Genomic DNA, 18238 nt, shown 5'->3' with positions numbered 1-18238 from the left:
TCTTTAACTCGCTGATGGCTCCATTAAATACCCATCAGGCGTAATTGAGGATATGATTGTCATAGTGGGGCCATTTGCCTTTCCTACTGACTTTGTAGTGCTGGAAATGGAGGAGCACAAGAGTGCAACTCCCATTCTAGGAAGACCCTTCCTAGCAACTGGACGAACCCTCATTGACGTCCAAAAAGGGGAAGTAACCCTGAGAGTCAATGAGGATGAGTTTAGGCTGAATGCTATTGAAGCAATAAAGCATCCAGACACATCAAAAGACTGCATGCGTGTTGATATTATTGATTCCCTGGTATAGGAGATCAATATGACTGAGAGTCTCGAATCAGAGCTAGAGGATATCTTTAAAGATGTTCAGCTTGATTTGGAGGAACCAGAGGAAATAAAAGAACCTCTGAAAATTCCTCAGCAAGAGGAGAAACCTCATAAACCCAAGCTCAAACCACTACCACCATCCCTAAAATATGCTTTTCTGGGAGAAGGTGAAACTTTTTCTGTAATCATAAGCTCTGCCTTAGAGTCACAGGAAGAGAAAACACTAATTCAAGTGCTAAGGACACACAAGACAGCTCTTAGGTGGTCCATTAGTGATATCAAGGGCATTAGCCCAGCCAGATACATGCACAAGATCCTACTGGAGGATAATGCCAAACCAGTGGTTCAACCACAAAGGCGGCTGAATCCAGCCATGAAGGAGGTGGTGCAGAAAGAGGTCACTAAATTACTAGAGGTTGGGATTATTTATCCTATTTCTGATAGCCCCTGGGTGAGCCCTGTCCAAGTTGTACCCAAAAAGGGAGGCATGACAGTGGTTCATAATAAGAAAAATGAACTGATTCCTACAAGAATAGTTATAGGGTGGTGCGTTGTATTGACTATAGAAGACTCAATACAGTCACCAGAAAGGATTATTTTCCTTTACCCTTCATAGACCAAATGCTAGAAAGGCTAGCAGGTCATGACTATTGCTGCTTTCTGGATGGCTACTCAGTCTACAACCAGATTGCAGTAGATCCCTAGGATCAAGAGAAGACAGCATTCACATGTCCATCTGGACTATTTGCCTACAGAAGGATGCCATTTGGTCTGTGTAATGCACCTGCAACCTTTCAGAGATGCATGCTCTCTATTTTCTCTGATATGGTGGAAAAATTTTGGGAAGTCTTCATGGATGACTTCTCAGTATTTGGAGATTCATTCAGCTCCTGTCTTGACCATCTAGCACTTGTTTTGAAAAGGTGCCACGAGACCAACCTGGTTTTAAACTGGGAGAAATGTCACTTTATGGTGACTGAAGGAATTGTCCTTGGGCACATAATTTCGAACAAAGGCATAGAGGTGGATCAAGCTAAGGTAGAGGTAATCGAAAAATTACCACCCCCCACTAATGTTAAGACAATCAAAAGTTTTCTGGGACATGCGGGATTCTACAGGAGGTTTATAAAGGATTTTTCAAAAATCGCAAAACCTCTGAGTATCCTGCTAGCTGCTGATACACCATTTGTCTTTGACACAGAGTGTTTGTAGGCCTTTGAGACTCTGAAGGCTAAGCTGGTCACAGCGCCTGTCATTTCTGCACCAGACTGGACATTACCATTTGAACTAATGTGTGATGCCAGTGACCATGCTATTGGTGTAGTATTGGGACAGAGGCATGACAAGCTTCTGCACGTCATTTACTATGCTAGCCGTATTCTAAATGACGCGTAGAAAAATTACACAACCAAGAAAAGGAATTGCTTGCAGTGGTTTATGCCATTGATAAGTTCATATCCTATTTGGTAGGATCAAAAGTGATTGTGTACACTGACCATGCTGCTCTTAAATATCTACTTACGAAGCAGGATTCAAAACCCAGGCTCATAAGATGGGTGTTGCTTCTGCAAGAGTTTGATATAGAAATAAGAGACAGAAAAAGAACAGAGGATTAAGTATCAGATCACCTGTCCTGGATAGAACCAGTAGAAGGGATGTCTCTACCCCTCACTGAGATCTCTGAAACCTTTTCGGATGAGCAACTCTTTGCCATTCAGGAGGTGCCATGGTTTGCAGACATCGCAAACTATAAAGCTGCAAGATTCATTCCCAAGGAGTTTAGCAGACAGCAAAAGAAAAAATTGCTTTCTGATGCGAAATACTACTTGTGGGATGAACCACATCTCTTTAAGAGATGCACAGACGGACTAATATGTAGGTGCGTGCCTAGAGAAGAGGCACAGAAGATCCTATGGCATTGCCATGGATCACAAAATGGAGGACATTTCAGAGGTGAGCGAACAGCCACCAAAGTCCTCCAATGTGGCTTCTACTGGCCTACAATCTATAGAGACTCCCGAGAGTTTGTATGTAACTGTGACAGTTGCCAGCGAGCTGGTAATCTACCTTATGGCTACGCCATGCCTCAACAAGGGATCCTAGAGATTGAGTTGTTTGATATATGGGGTATTGACTTCATGGGTCCTTTCCCACCATCGTACTCAAACACTTACATTCTGGTGGCAGTAGACTATGTATCTAAATGGGTGGAGGCAACTGCAACACCCACTAACGATACTAAGATAGTACTGAAGTTCCTCCAGAAACATATCTTTAGTAGATTTGGTGTACCTAGAGCACTGATCATTGATGGAGGCACTCATTTCTGCAATAAACAGCTTTATGCTGCCATGGTCCGATATGGAATTAGCCACAAGGTGGCAACTCCATATCATCCACAGACCAATGGGCAAGCTGAAGTCTCTAATAGAGAACTAAAAAGAATCCTAGAACGGACTGTAATTACCCATAGAAAGGATTGGGCAAAGAGCTTGGATGATGCTCTATGGGCATACAGAACAGCATTCAAGACTCCTATAGGAACCTCTCCATACCAGCTTGTGTATGGGAAGGCCTATCACCTGCCCGTGGAATTAGAGCATAAAGCCTACTGGGCAACCAGATTCCTAAACCTTGATGTCAAATTAGCTGGAGAGAAAAGATTGCTCCAGCTGAATGAGCTAGAGGAATTCAGACTCAATGCTTTTGAAAATGCCAAAATTTACAAGGAAAAAGCAAAGAGATGGCATGATAAAAACCTGTCATCCAGAGTCTTTGAGCCAGGATAAAAGGTTCTGTTGTTTAACTCTAGGCTCAGGCTATTCCCCGGGAAGCTAAAATCTCGGTGGAGAGGATCATATGTGATTACAGGCGTGTCACCATATGGATATGTGGAGCTTCAGGATATTGATTCTGACAAAAAGTTCATTGTTAATGGACAGAGAATCAAACATTATCTTGAAAGCAATTTTGAGCAAGAATGCTCAAAACTGAGACTAGATTAAAGCTCAATAAGGTCCAGCTAAAGACAATAAAGAAGCGCTTGCTGGGAGGCAACCCAGCCATTACTGTAGTTTATTTGTTATTTAAATAATAATTATAGGAGTTTAATAAGTTATCATCAGAACTAATTCTCATTTACAGGAGTTCACAGAGTTACAGAAGGATTCAAAGCAGAGAAAAGAAGCTCACTGGCATGAAAACGCCAGTAAGAGGTACTTTCTGGCGTTACCTGGCTGGGCGTTAAACGCCCAAAACAAGCAATTTCTGGGCATTTAACGCCAGAACTACAGCATCCTGGGCATTTAGAAAAATGCCCAGTGATAAAGACTTTCTGGCGTTTAACGCCAGGCAAGGTACCTGGCTGGGCGTTAAACGCCCAAAACAAGCAGCAAATGGGCGTTAAACGCCCAGAACAAGCAGCGTTTGGGCGTTTAACGCCAGGAATGTGGAGGAGAGGTAAATTTGTTTTTAAACCCAATTTTTTTTAATTTTTATGTTTTCATCCATTATTTCTTGCATAAACATATTTCAAATCATCATCTTTTCAAATTCAAAATTTCAAAATAATTATAATTCTTAATCCTGAAAATCTTTTCTTCTTTTCAAGTCCTTTTTCAAAATGCATATATCTTTTTAATTTCTCTTCAAATCTTTTTCAAAATTCATATATCTTTTTAATATCTTTTCAAATTTAGATTTATCTTTTTCAAAACTATCTCTTATCTTATTTTAAAATTACATCTTTTGCATATCATAACTATCTTTTTACAAATCATATCTTCTATCATATCTTTTTCAAAAACTTTTGTCCCACCCCTTCCCTTTAAAATTAACATTCGGCCACCCCCTCTCCTCCACAATTCGAATTTAGCTCTCCTCCTTCTCCTCTCCTTTCCTTTCTTTTACTTGAGGACAAGCAAACCTCTAAGTTTAGTGTGTTTTACGTGATCACTGAGCTAAGACTCACTAAGATCATGGCTCCTAAGGAAAAACAAACCACTTCAAGAGGCAAGAAAGAGAATAATCCAAGACCACTTTGGAATCAATAGAGGTTCTTAACCAAGGAACATTCGGACCATTACTACAAAATAATGGGTCTAAGGTCAGTGATCCCGGAAGTTAAATTCGATCTGAAAGAAGACAAATATCCGGAGATCCAACAGCAAATTCGAAACAGAGGCTAGGAAATTCTAGCTAGTCCTGAGACAAAGGTGGGTAGAAACATGGTTCAGGAATTCTACTCAAATATGTGGCAAACAGAGAGGCAGAGAATGACTGGAATCGCTTTCTATACCTTTCGAACCATGGTCAGAGGGAAGATGATTCACTTCCACCTTGACAAAATAAGAGAGGTCTTTGACGTGGCAGAAATTGGCGAGTTAAGAATTTATTAATAGAAATACGTTGCAAGTACAGTCCTTAACCAGCCGAAAATCCGCTTATCAATTTAAAAGGGTTGTCACAATATTGAAATTAAAATACTCAGAGTATGAATCCCAGGTCGTCTCCCAACGAGTTGTAGAGAAATGTGCTATTTTATCAATCAGGTGTTTTAAAAAATGGTTGAGTTGATAACAGGAAATTAAATTAGAGAATTTAATTAATCTTAAATAAAAGCCTTGACTGGGAGTAGATTAGTTGGAAGCCCTATTCATGTTGAAGTACTCTCAAGATTAATTAATAATTGGAAGTTGCTCTGTTTAGTTATCCCTTACTAGGTAAAGGAAAGTCAAGCAAGTAGGAAAGTTGTTTCTAGTCACAAGTCCTAGTCCTCTTTCTTGGGAAGGACTAGTGTCAATGATTAGAGGGTGATCCAACAAATAACCCAATTATAATTTCTCTCTTGAGTGATTCAACTCAAGGGTTCCTTTCAATCATCTCCCAATCAAGTTATGGAACTACTCACTCATCATAATTATAAACTTCACAGAATTAATGGGGAAAATAAAAGAAGACATGATGAATAATAATGAAAGGGATTAATTGAAAATAAAAATAGTCTATATTAATAACTCATGAAAAATAATCCAATGTCAACTCTAGGGGAATTAAGAATATGGAAGAATAAATGAAAAGTAAATAACAGACTATAGTAACTGGTACCGGAGGTAGACTCTTCTCAAAAGCTAAAGCCAAAACCTTCAAAATCCTAACTATGAATGTTCAAGTGAGTAAAACCTAGGGGAGGAGCAATTTCAGATCTAGAAACTAAAAATTATGCGGAATGAATGTTTTTCTGTTTCTGCATGTTGCCTGGCTCTAATTTGTGTTTCTGGGCCGAAAACTGGGTTGAAATCTGGCCCAAAAACTCTGCCAGCGACTTCTGAAATTTTCAGATCGCGCACGTCACGCGGCCACGTCATCCACGCGTTCGCGTCACTCGGCCTTTCTCGTACCACACGTGCGCGTCGTCCACGCATCCGTGTCGTTCATGCAGCTTCCAATCCACGCGGTTGCGTCAGGCACGCGAGCGCGTCACTGTTATTTCTTCCAACTCGCGCGGTCGTGTCAGCCATGCGACCGCGTGACTTCTCGCTGGTTATCTCCTCAATTCTTTGTGTTCCTTCTATTTTTGCATGCTTCCTTTCCAATCTCCAACTCATTCATGCCCTATAAAGCCTGAAACACTTAACATACAGATCACGGCATCAAATGGAATAAAGGAGAATTAAAATACCTAATTAAAAGTCTCTAGGAAGTAAGTTTTCAATCATGTAATAATTTTAGGAAGGAAATATAAATGCATGCTAATTATATGAATAAGTGGGTAAAGATCATGATAAAACCACACAATTAAACACATTATAAACCATAAAATAGTGGTTTATCAGTCTTCAAGCTACCTCAACTACAAGATGATCCAGAATCCTTTAATAGAAGAATGGTATGTGATGATAAGTGCTTGGACCAAATTCTAGAGGACATATGCATCCCTGGAACCAAGTGGACAACTAGCACAAAAGGTGTTCCAAATCAACTCAAGAAAGGGGATCTCAAACCAATTGCTAGAGGCTGGCTAGATTTCATTGGGCGTTCCATACTGCCTACCAGCAACCACTTCGAAGTCACTATCAAGAGAGCAGTGATGATCCACTGTATTATGCAAGGAAACAAAGTGGAGGTTCATCAACTGATTTCTTGTGAGCTCTACACAATTGCAAATAAGAACTCCAAGGACGCCAAGTTGGCTTACCCAAACTTGATTTCTTTGCTATGTAAAGAGGCTGGGGTGAAGATGGGAGTAGATGAATTCATCCCAGTGGAACATCCAATCACCAAGAAGTCAATGGAGTGACAACAAGTACAAGAAAACTCCATCAAAATGAGGGCCCAGGAGTTCCTCCCAGAAATCCCTTAGATTGACTACTGGACTCGCCTAGAAGCATCTGTCACCAAGTTGCAAGAAACTATGGATCAACCCAAGGAAGAACAGCAGAATCAAAATTTTATGATCTGCAAACTGCTTAAGGAACAGGAAAAGCAAAGGCATGAATTACAGAAGCTGAAGCGTCAGAAGCTTTCTCTTGAAGGTCCAGACAACCCACAAATTGAAGGAGCATCCATCTCCCAAAATAAAGGTTGTTAAATCCTAATCTTAATTCTGTGATAACTTCTGCTATTAGAAATCTATCTTAGGAGTCATATGAGTAGTAGTAATTAGTATTTTTATTTTTATTTTTTTCATCTCCAAGTAAGCTATGATTTATTTTTCTCATCATCATTAAACATGAATAAAATAGCATATGCTTTTAGAATAAGGAGGCAATTTTTTTTGAGTTCTTAATAAGAAAAATTCAAATTATTTTGATGTGGTGGCAATACTTTTTGTTCTCTGAATGAATGCTTGAACAGTGAATATTTTTTATCTTGTTGTTTATGAATGTTAAAATTGTTGGCTCTTGAAAGAATAATGAGCAAAGAGAAATGTTATTGATAATCTGAAACATCATGAAATTGATTCTTGAAGCAAGAAAAAGTAGTGAAAAAAAAAGAAGAAAAAAAGAGAAGAAAAAGAAAAAGCAAGCAGAAAAAACCAATAGCCCTTAAAACCAAAAGGCAAGGGTAAAAAGGATCCAAGGCTTTGAGCATCAATGGATAGCAGGGCCTAAAGGAATAAAATCCTGGCCTAAGCAGCTGAACCCAGCTGTCCCTAACCATGTGCTTGTGGCATGCAGGTCCAAGTGAAAAGCTTGAGACTGAGTGGTTAAAGTCATGATCCAAAAGAGTGTGCTTAAAAACTCTGGACACCTATAATTGGAGACTTTAGCAAAGCTGAGTCACAATCTGAAAAGGTTCACCCAGTTATGTGTCTGTGGCATTTATGTATCCGGTGGTAATACTGGAAGACAAAGTGCTTAGGGCCACGGCAAAGACTCATAAGGTAGCTGTGTTCAAGAATCAACATACTAAACTAGGAGAATCAATAACACTATCTGAATTCTGAGTTCCTATGGATGCAATCATTCTAAACTTCAAGGGATGAACTGAGATACCAAAACTGTTCAGAAGAAAAAAGCTACTAGTCCTACTCATCTAATTAGAGTTGAGCTTGATGTAAACCTCTGAGATTTCCTCTCATTCTTCGTGCTATCCTATTTTATTTGTCTAGTTGCTTGGGGACAAGCAATAGTTTAAGTTTGGTTTTGTGATGAGCGGATATTTTATACGTTTTTTGGGGGTGTTTTAATATAGTTTTTAGTATGATCTAGCTACTTTTTAGTATATTTTTATTAGTTTTTATGCAAAAATCACATTTCTGGACTTTACTATGAGTTTGTGTGTTTTTCTGTGATTTTAGGTATTTTTTGGCTGAAATTGAGGGACCTGAGCAAAAATCCAATTCAGAGGCTGATAGAGGACTGATGATGCTGTTGGATTCAGACCTCCCTGCTCTCGAAGTGGAAGCTTTGGCGCTACAGAAATCTAAATGGCGCGCTCTCAATTGCGTTGGAAAGTAGACATCTAGGACTTTCCAGCAATATATAATAGTCCATACTTTGCCCAAGTTTAAATGATGCAAACTGGCGTTTAATGCTAGCTTTCTGCCCTATTTTGGCGTCAAACGCCAGAAACAAGTTGCAAAGCAGAGTTAAACGCCAGAAACAGGTTACAAACTAGCGTTTAACTCCAAGAATGGCCTATGCACGTGAAGGATTCAATGATCAGCCCCATCACATACCAAGTGGGCCCCAGAAGTGGATTTTTGCACTATCTATATTAGATTACTCATTGTCTGTAAACCTAGGTTACTAGTTGAGTATATAAACTACTTTTAGAGATTTATTTTAAATGTCATGACATTTTTACATTTGAAATTGTTCCTTTGACGGCATGAGTCTTTAAACCCCATGGTTGGGGGTGAGGAGCTCTGCAGCGTCTCAATGAATTAATGCAAGTATTTTTGTTTCCTATTCAATCTAGCTAGTCTCTATTCTAAGATATTCGTTCGCACTTCAAAATGATGAATGTGATGATCCGTGACAATCATCACCATTCTCAATCCATGCACGCGTGCCTGACAACCACTTTCGTTCTACCTTAGATTGAACGTTTATCTCCTGGATTTCTGGCTCACGAGTTTGACTGCCTCTTCTGACGACAGAGCATTCAATCCGTGAGTCCAGATTCTTCGTGGTATAAGCTAGAACCAATGGGCAGCATTCCTGAGATCCAAAAAGTCTAAACCTTGCATGTGGTATTCCGAGTAGGATCTGGGAGAGGATGTGTGTGACGAGCTTCAAACTCACAAACGTTGGGTGTGGTGATAGACGCAAAAAGATCACTGGATCCTATTCCAACATAAGTGAGAACCAATAGATGATTAGCCATGTACATGGACCTTTTTCACTGAGAGGACAGCTGGTAGCCATTGACAACCACCAACATACAGCTTGCCATGGAAGGAGACCTGCGTGCGTGAAGAAGAAGACAGTAGGAAAGCAGAAATTCAAAGGACAAAGCATCTCCAAAACTCCAACCCATTCTCCATTACTGTGTAACAATTATTCATTTTATGCTCTTTCACTTTTTACAATTGAAACTAAAGAACCATATTAGTATCCTGACTAAGAATAATAAGATAACCATAACTTGCTTCAAGCCGGCAATCTCCGTGGAATCGACCCTTACTCACATGAGGTATTACTTGGACGACCCAGTGCACTTGCTGGTTAGTTGTGCGAAATTACATAGTGTGAGTGTAATTTTCGTGCACCACACCTTCAGACATGTGGACAGGTTGAAGTTTCCAACAGGGAACTTAAGAGGATTCTAGAGAAGACCGTCACTGTTTCAAGAAAGCACTGGTCTAGGAAGCTTGATGATGCTCTCTGGGCATACCGGACAACGTACAAGACTCCCATTGGCATGTCCCCTTATCTGTTGGTCTATGGGAAGGCCTGTTACTTGCCAGTTGAGCTGGAACATAAAGCTTACTGGGCAATCAGGTACTTGAATCTTGATTTAGAAGCTGCAGGAATTAAGCGAATGCTCCAGTTAAATGAGCTTGATGAATTCGAGCTTGATGAATTTAGATATTCAGCTTATGAGAATGCCAAGCTCTATAAGGAGAGAACCAAGTTATTGCATGACAAGAAGATTGCCATCAGAGTCTTTGAGCCAGGACAGAGAGTATTTCTGTATAATTCAAGGCTCAAATTCTTTCAAGGGAAGCTAAAATCCCGGTGGTCAGGACCGTTTCTGGTTACTAGAGGTTCACCATATGGTCATGTGGAAATACAAGAAGAGAATTCTGACAGGAAATTTACAGTGAATGGCCAGAGGATGAAGCACTATCTTGGAGGCGAGATTGATCGCCCGAGGTCCGCTCATCTACTGAATTAGCAGAACTGACCGTCAAGTTAGTGACGTTAAAGAAGCACTTGTCGGGAGGCAACCCGATACACTAAAGGCGCAAACGATGCGCACCTCACGCGTGCGCGTTGTTTGCGCCTTTAGTGGGACGCGCACGCGTGACCTTGAAAATCGGCGTAAATGGGTATTGTTGTAGAAAGTTGCGCGGAAGGGGAGCAGGAAGTGTGCTTTGCGCACAAATTGGCTCACGCATACGCGTCAAGCACGCGCACGCGTGGATGAGTAAAATCGGCGTAAAAGGTGTTTGGCCAGAAAGTTATGCTGGTGTAGGGCTGGAACTATGCTGGACGCATTGGCCCCACCACGCGGACGCGTCCCTGACACGTTCGCGTCGTTTTCCCATCCTGGCCTTCCACACGTACGCATCCCTGACGCGCACGTGTCGCTTGAAATCCGTGTGATCGACGCCTACGCGTGCCTCACGCGTACGCGTCGCATGCAACGCCCAATTGAATCACCTCAGCACCTGATTTCAAATCATCCACCTTCCAAATCCTAATTCTCTCTTGTTCTTTTATCTTTTTCTTCTTCTTTCATCATATTAATTGCTTTTATGTCTCTCTGTTTGCCGATCTTCTTTGCTTGAGAACAAGCAAACCTTTAAGTTTGGTGTTGACGCTTCACTTATGGCTTTTTTGTCTAGCACCAAAGGGAGAAGAATGTTCTTCATGAAGGAATGAGATGACCACCAGCATAATTGAGGTGGTTGAGTTCCTTTCATTCTATTTCTCTTCCGTTCTTATTGTGTTGTCTCCTGTTTTCTGTTGCTTTGATTGCTTGCATGATCTTTAGTACTTTTAGTAAAAAAAATTACCTTATGTATTGCTCACTGAGATTGAATTTTAAAAGAAAAAGAAGTGATGTATTGCATGAGAAATTGAGTTATATTTAAGAGTAGTCTTATTCACTTAAATGTGGTGGTATTATTTGTGATTTTGAATGCATGACATGAACAGTGCATATTTGAATTTGAATCAAAGGATGTTGATGTATAAGGAACATTAATTTAGAGAATTATTATGACTTCTCTGAAATAAGTTAAAGTTTAATCCTTGAAGCAAAAGAAATAGCAAAAGAAAAAAATATATAATGATAAAAGCAAGGTCCAAGGCTCTGAGCATCAATTACTAGGGAGGTCAGACATGATTAAAAGCTCAAAAGAGTTGTTTCCTTAGTCATATGCTTGAGGTGTGATTGTGTCAAGTAACCCTTGAGACAGAACACTTAGAGTCGAGACCAAGTGCGTTTAACAGAGTATGCCAAAGGCTTTGAGCACAACTGTCTGGGAGTAAATGAAAGAAAAATCAGAACTTAAAGAGAGTTCCCCAATCAAGTGCTTGTGGTGTTTCTGTGTCAAGTAATCCTTGAGAAAAAACATTTAAAGTCACGGCTAGGCTCAAGGTGTAAAGCACCAAAGAAAAATAAATTAAAGAAAATCATGCTGTGTTCAAGGATTAAACTGGAGTATAAAGATCAGAGAATTCATAATATGATCCGGATTCTAATTCCGAATGACACTAACATTCCTCTGATTCAAAGGAGAGTGAAATGCTAAAACTGTTCAAAATTACAATGAATAAATCCCATTTTAAGAATAGACTTGAGCTTAATCGAACTCTCATTCTCATGCAAATTCACATCCTAAGCCTGTATTATTTTGGTTGCGATACGTGAGCATCTTTCTTTTCTTTTCCTAGTGAATTTGTATTTAAATTACTAAGTTTAATCAAGAATTAATTATCTTTTAGCCACTATGGATGCTACTTTGAGTTTCATGCAATTTTGTGTATTTTAGGTAGCATTTGGCTGGATTTGATGGAAAGGAAGCTTGCACAAATGGAAGGAGCTCAAGAATTAAAGAAGATGATCAGCGAAGAGCTATGCGTGCGCGTACCTGACGCGTATGCGTGAAAAGCAAATTTGTGCAGCGACGCGTGCACATACCTGACGCGTACGCGTGACACGCGAAGAAGACCACCGACGCGTACACGTGACTGACACGTACACGTGACATGCGCGACGTGCAGAGAAAGCAGAAAACGCTGGGGGCAATTTTCGGGCCCCATTTTGGCACTCAAGTAAGGCGCAGCTCTCTGCCAAGTTAGGCGCGGATCTAGTGAAGCCAAGTGGTCCCCACGTTACAAGGCGTGGATTATTTAATTGATTCTGATTCAAATTTGAATTTGAAAATAGAAAAAGATATTATCTTAATTTTAGATATTAGATTTTAAATTAATTAGGATGAAATATAAAAGACAAAATTAATTAGTTAACAACAGGAGGGTATTCCACAGTTTACCTGAATCCTTATTTTCTTCTCTGAACCATGAGCAACTAAATCTCCATTGTTAAGGTTAGGAGCTCTGTCTATTTGTATGGATTGATTCTATTGTTTTTGTCTTTTAATTCATGTTTTGTTTTATAATTCAAGAATTATTTTCGCTCTTTTTTTTATGAATTTGGGTGGAACGGAAGTATGACCCATGTTCTAACTGTGTTCTTGTATAACTTGGAAAAACTCTTTACTTGAACAACAGATTAAAAATAATTTCTCCTTAATTTTAATTATTTGGATTTAATGGGATACGTGACATATAATCCCTTTATTTTTGGGTAATTATAATTTTTGTGGCATTCAAACTGAAATTTGATCATGCAGCTTCTAATTGGAATTAATTGACCAAGAAATTAGCAGTTAATGAATTTTAGAGGAGACTAGAAAGATCTAAGGAATTAGGGTCTAGTCACATATAGTTTGCCATGAATTCAATCTTACATGATTAAAATAAATTAGTAAGAAAAATCAATCCAGAAAATAGATATCTCTGAAACCTTAACTATTTCTCCATATATATTTCACAACTTCTTTACTGCTTGCATTCTGAAATTCTTAATTATTGTTTAATGTTCTTTGAATACCAAAACACTCTTTTCTGCTTGCCTAACTAAGTGGTTTAACCAATCATTGTTGCTTGATCCATCAATCCTCGTGGGATCGACCCTCACTCACCTGAGGTATTACTTGGTACGACCTAGTGCACTTGTCGGTTAGTTTGTGGTTGCAAAAACCGCACCACCACCTTCGTAGGATTTTGGTTCCTAAGGTAAGGACGATTTCAAAACCAAGTTAAATTTTAGAGACAATTTTGTTTGGAAAAAAAGGTTGGTGACAAAAAAAAATTTTAGCCTATATCTTAGGGACCAAAATCATAATTAACCCTAAAAATTAAATCAACTTGTACCATACTAGAACTTTTATAAAATTAGAAGCTACAAAAATTACAAGTGATTAAACTAGAAACTACAAGAATCACAAGTCAAATTTTATCTCTTAGACAAAATTGGAAGCTACAAGATTAAGTTGATTTTAATGAAACAAGTAAAAGAAGAACCATGAAGCATCTATATGACAATTGCATTCATCACCTCTATACTAGAAGAATTATGAATTGAAAGCTTTAAGTTAATGACTAAACTTCAAAAATTTGAAGTAAAGTTGAATAAGAAATTTGGCTAGTCAAGTTTCTACTAGTTTCATGAAATATTACAACTAGTGCTTAGTTGTTATAAGAATTATTATTTTATTATAAAGGTTTGCCTATATAAAGGCTTTATATGTATGTTGTTAATAATCCATTCATGAATCAAAATGCTTAGTGTTTGTTTCAAAAATTCTCCCTTATATTCTTATGATTGTTAGTAAGTTTGAGTGATAAAAAATAGGGTTAAGTAGAAATTTAGTTCCTAACGTAGAGGCCAAAAATTTTTTTGTCTACAGCGTTTTTTGCCTACAAAATAGTTTTGAAGGTTTAACTTAGTTTTAAAATCGTCCTTTTTACCAAAATTTTAATATTTATTACCAAATTACCCCTAATTAAAAGAATATAAAAGACAAAAAAAAGAAAATCGAGATAAAGGGCTGGGGAACAGGGGAAGAGAATCACACGAGGGGGTCAGGGAGGAAGAGGGGGAAGGAAAGGTGGGGAAGGAAAGGGGAAGGGAATCCGTTGCAGCTGCTCCTCGTCGTCGTCGCTGCTCGTCGTCGTTCGGTCGTTGGATCTCGCTGCTGCTCCTCTAGGCACAGCGGAGGTGCTCGATGACAGTGGGATCTGGTTCGAGACAAAAATAGGGGAAGGCTTCGATAGTTTTATGATGGTGGGTGGAGGAGAGGCCGACAGTGAAGGTGGAGCTCAAAGAAGATGGCGTGAATTGGAGGTGAGCCGAGGGAGGAGAAGAGAGCTTCCCGCTGTGACGGTGGCATTAGAGTAGCGTGAAGAGAGAATAAGAAAAGGGTGGCGGCGCTGTGATGGCTCGCGCGGCTTCTGCTTCTGGTTTCATTCTTCTTCTGCTTCTGCTTTTATTATGTTGTTGATTTCTGATTATTGTTGCTTCTGATTGCTTCTGCTTCTGGTTGATTACATTGTTTTATTGTCGTTGTTGTTGTTTTGCTCTTCTCCTATTTCTATTATGTTATTAATTTCTGATTATTGTTACATAGCGTTATTTATGTGAGTGAGTCATCTTGGAACCAATATAATATAGGTATTATAGTTACATTTTACTTTAGTTACAACATTTATCAACCAAAAATTTAGTTTTTTTTATACTTTATGATTTTACTGTCTTAAAAATGTAATGATTCAAGACAATATATTATAATTCTTTCCAAAAATTTAGTTTTTTTTATACTTTATGATTTTACTGTCTTAAAAATGTAATGATTCAAGACAATATATTATAATTCTTTTCTTGATTGATATATTTTTATCATAATTATTTTATCCTCAAATTTATTTATTTCTCTCATTATTTTTTATTTACAAATGTCCCTCTAAAATTAATTATAATTCACTTTCAAGTTATACAAGATTTTGAATGTTATATACAATGAAAAAATAAAATACTTTAGGTAACAACAAAAAAATGTGGTAAATTAACATATAGTCAAATTTTTTAAAATTAATTTTAAGTGTTTTATATGCTTATTATTGTATCTTATTTTCTAATTTTAAGTTGCTAACTAATTCTATTATAGGCCATACAATACAAAAAAATTGTGTTTAATTAATGAAATTCTTTTATTATTTTTTCATATTTTATTATTTTATTTATGTAATTTATGAAGCTTTTTTATTTTATATCATATTGTTGATAATTAATTTTTATCATGACGTAAGCTGTATTTTAATATATTTTTTTGGTAAAAAGTAAAAACTATATTTTAATATTATTCTTAAAAAAATGGTGGTTTTCATTTCTAAGAGGCGGGCTTAGTTTATTTCATTTGGTGTATCAATGTAAGATGTGTAATTATAGTTGTAAAAACCGGACCGAATCGATCGGTTCGATCGAAAAATCGATAAATCGGACTCTATACTGGTCCGATCCAAGGTTAGGACCATTTAAGATAGAGAATCGGAACGAACCGGTTAAACCCGTAACGAACCAGTTAAAACCGGTCAAATCTGGTGAAAATCGAACCGGACCAAACCGTTCAATCCCAACTGAAGGCGAAGCTACGATGCAACTGGTTCTGCAAGTCCACCATGCTCTCCATAGACTCCAGCGTGCCAAGTGTCAAAGCTGTGTGGTTTTTGAAAGATTTGCCAAAATGGCTGTTCTAAGGTTCCAACCGCTGACTCCAGGGTTGCAAGAAAGGTAATCTAACCACCAAGCTACATTGCTTCTTACTAATATATATCCAAATTATAATACATATAGGATATTTAGTTAAACTTGTCAAATTATCTAACTGTTTTTAAATATCAACTTCACATGAAAATTAACTGTATGTAAGTTTTTACTTATAATAATATAATAATATAATAAATATAAATTAATTAATAAAGTATTAAGATTTGAAAATGATAATTATTTTTATAGAAATAAAATAAAAGTACTTATAATAAAGAAAAATAATTAAATTTTACATAATTATTTAATTATACCGGGTTAACCGGTTCGACCAGTGACCCACCAGTTGAACCAATAACTCAGTGACCTAATAACCTTACCGGTTCGATTACCGATTCGATTCTGACAACTATACTGCAATTATGTTTTGCATGTGCCTAATAAAAAAAATTAAGAATAATGGTGTATATATTAAGGTAATTTTAGTGTGACCTAATTATATTAACTTGTAGAAGTGACTTGGTTTAGCATTTTTTGTGCATCACACGGATCATGCCGTGAACTTCTATAATTAAAAGTAGAACTAATAAAACTCAACCTACTTTTATTAGAGAGTACAGACCATACAACTAGCCCGACAATAAATTCTTCAGTAGATCGAAACCAAGAAGTCAAGAACAGAGAAAAATGCTCTACAGTATCTTTCCTAAATAATATAAATCCAAACAATTATAAAATTGGATAAAGTATATTTTTATATTTAAAATTTGATAAAAGTTTTAAAACACCCATAAATTTTATTGTTTCAATTTTGTATAGAGACTGTGAAGTCCAGTTTAAAAAAGAGAAGAGAGTAGTTATGCAACAGGGCAACAGAGTTGTGGTCCAAAGTTAGCTAGAGTTGATTATGAGGGTTTGTTACTTTGTTGATTTGGTTAGGAGTTAGCTAGAGTTGATTATCAGGATTTATTGAGTTAGTTAGGAGCTGTAATATAAATAAGTAACCTGGGGTTAGTTGTACAGTGAGCCTTAGTAGTCTATAGTTCAATTCTACAAGTGTGGATTTAATATACTCTCTTTCTCGTCGTTTTCTCTTAAATTTTCTCTCTTAAACTTTTTGATTCATCTTTTCATAATTCTATTATTTTGTCCCAAAACTTTTTGATTTGCATCAAATATACCTTTGACAACTAATTTTTTTAAAAAATTTTAAGATCAATTCAACAATTTCACAAGAACAACCTTTAACACAATCAATTTTTCATGCATTATTGTTGGATTAATTCTAAACTTTTTGAAAACTTAGAAACAAAAAATTAAGAATATTTTTAAAATTTTAAACTATAAAGACAAAATATTTTACCCTATAAAATTTAATTAAATTGCCCGCCTGTCATTTTTTAAGAATGCTTCAGCAGAGGCAAGTTGAAGAGATAAACTCCAATACCAGTTTCCCATGTCCATTGTCCAGGACTTGAAATTCGAAACCACTGGTTAAGTGAAAAACACAGCACTTCAACCAACCGTTGGTTCATAATGATGATTTGATCAGCGATACCCATTTGCAGCACATATTTTAAACAAATGTTTTTGCCATTGGTGACCAGCCAAAATGAATTTGACAAGCTTTTAATGGATGCTCCATTTCAAAAAGGAATAAATACTAAAAAGTACCCTAACATTACTTCTCTAATGCTTTCCATATTGAAGGGGAATCAGGTAAATCATACAAATATTTTGCAACTACTTTCCTTTTGACATTGGCAAATGAAGTTACTTCATAAGTTACACGTAGCCACAGTACAGGAGCTTAACTAAGAACCACACTGTCCAATGATAGAAGGTAAAATACAGGACGGTTTTAAAGCAAAGGCAGGCTTGGTTCTCTGCTGCTTTTTTCTTTGTTTTTCAGAGTAGACTCAACAAGCTTAACTTTCTTTGAATTTTCAGTATTTACGAGAGTGAGTTTTTCAAGGGATGATTTGAGCATAGACATCTGGTCCTCCCCAGCACCAACTTTCTTCCCTGCTATTCTTTGTTGTTGGCGACTAGCATTAGTGGATGCTTGCATGTGTCTTCTTAGCCTTTCATTTAGCGCATCAACGGAAGAATGCAAGGCATCCAACTCAACTTCTCTGAAGTGGTCTGGCAAGAATAAAGGTATGAGTATGATTCAATATCTCAAAATACTCAGCAGATATATAGACATATAAACAGTAGATAATGCAGGGAGGGAGATGTATAGGTTAGGGGAAAAAAGAGATTCATCACATAAGATCAAGCACAAGGTCGTGGGCAAAACATATGATAATTATATTAGAACATTTACCAAGCTCAGACTTAAATTGTCGCTCCGCTCTAGACAGTGGTTTTTTGTGGGCACAAGGTAAGTTCCTTAATCGCT

General features: G+C 37.4%; 1 protein-coding gene across 2 annotated transcripts in view; it reads right to left on the bottom strand.

Annotated features, from left to right (window-relative positions):
* Positions 1-17491: 17491 nt before the first annotated feature.
* The window catches only part of LOC107469470 (nuclear pore complex protein NUP88), a gene marked incomplete in the record, with an annotated part of 7062 nt that continues 6315 nt past the window's right edge, over positions 17492-18238 (bottom strand). For both annotated transcript variants that reach the window (XM_052255353.1, XM_021133731.2), the window contains 2 exon segments: positions 17492-17979; positions 18164-18238. In XM_052255353.1, the coding sequence (XP_052111313.1) occupies positions 17696-17979; positions 18164-18238 (359 nt within the window).

Source organism: Arachis duranensis, chromosome 10 (genome assembly GCF_000817695.3).
Source record: "Arachis duranensis cultivar V14167 chromosome 10, aradu.V14167.gnm2.J7QH, whole genome shotgun sequence".
NCBI classification, from domain to species: Eukaryota; Viridiplantae; Streptophyta; class Magnoliopsida; order Fabales; family Fabaceae; genus Arachis; species Arachis duranensis.
This window is presented reverse-complemented; position numbering and strand designations above follow the sequence as displayed.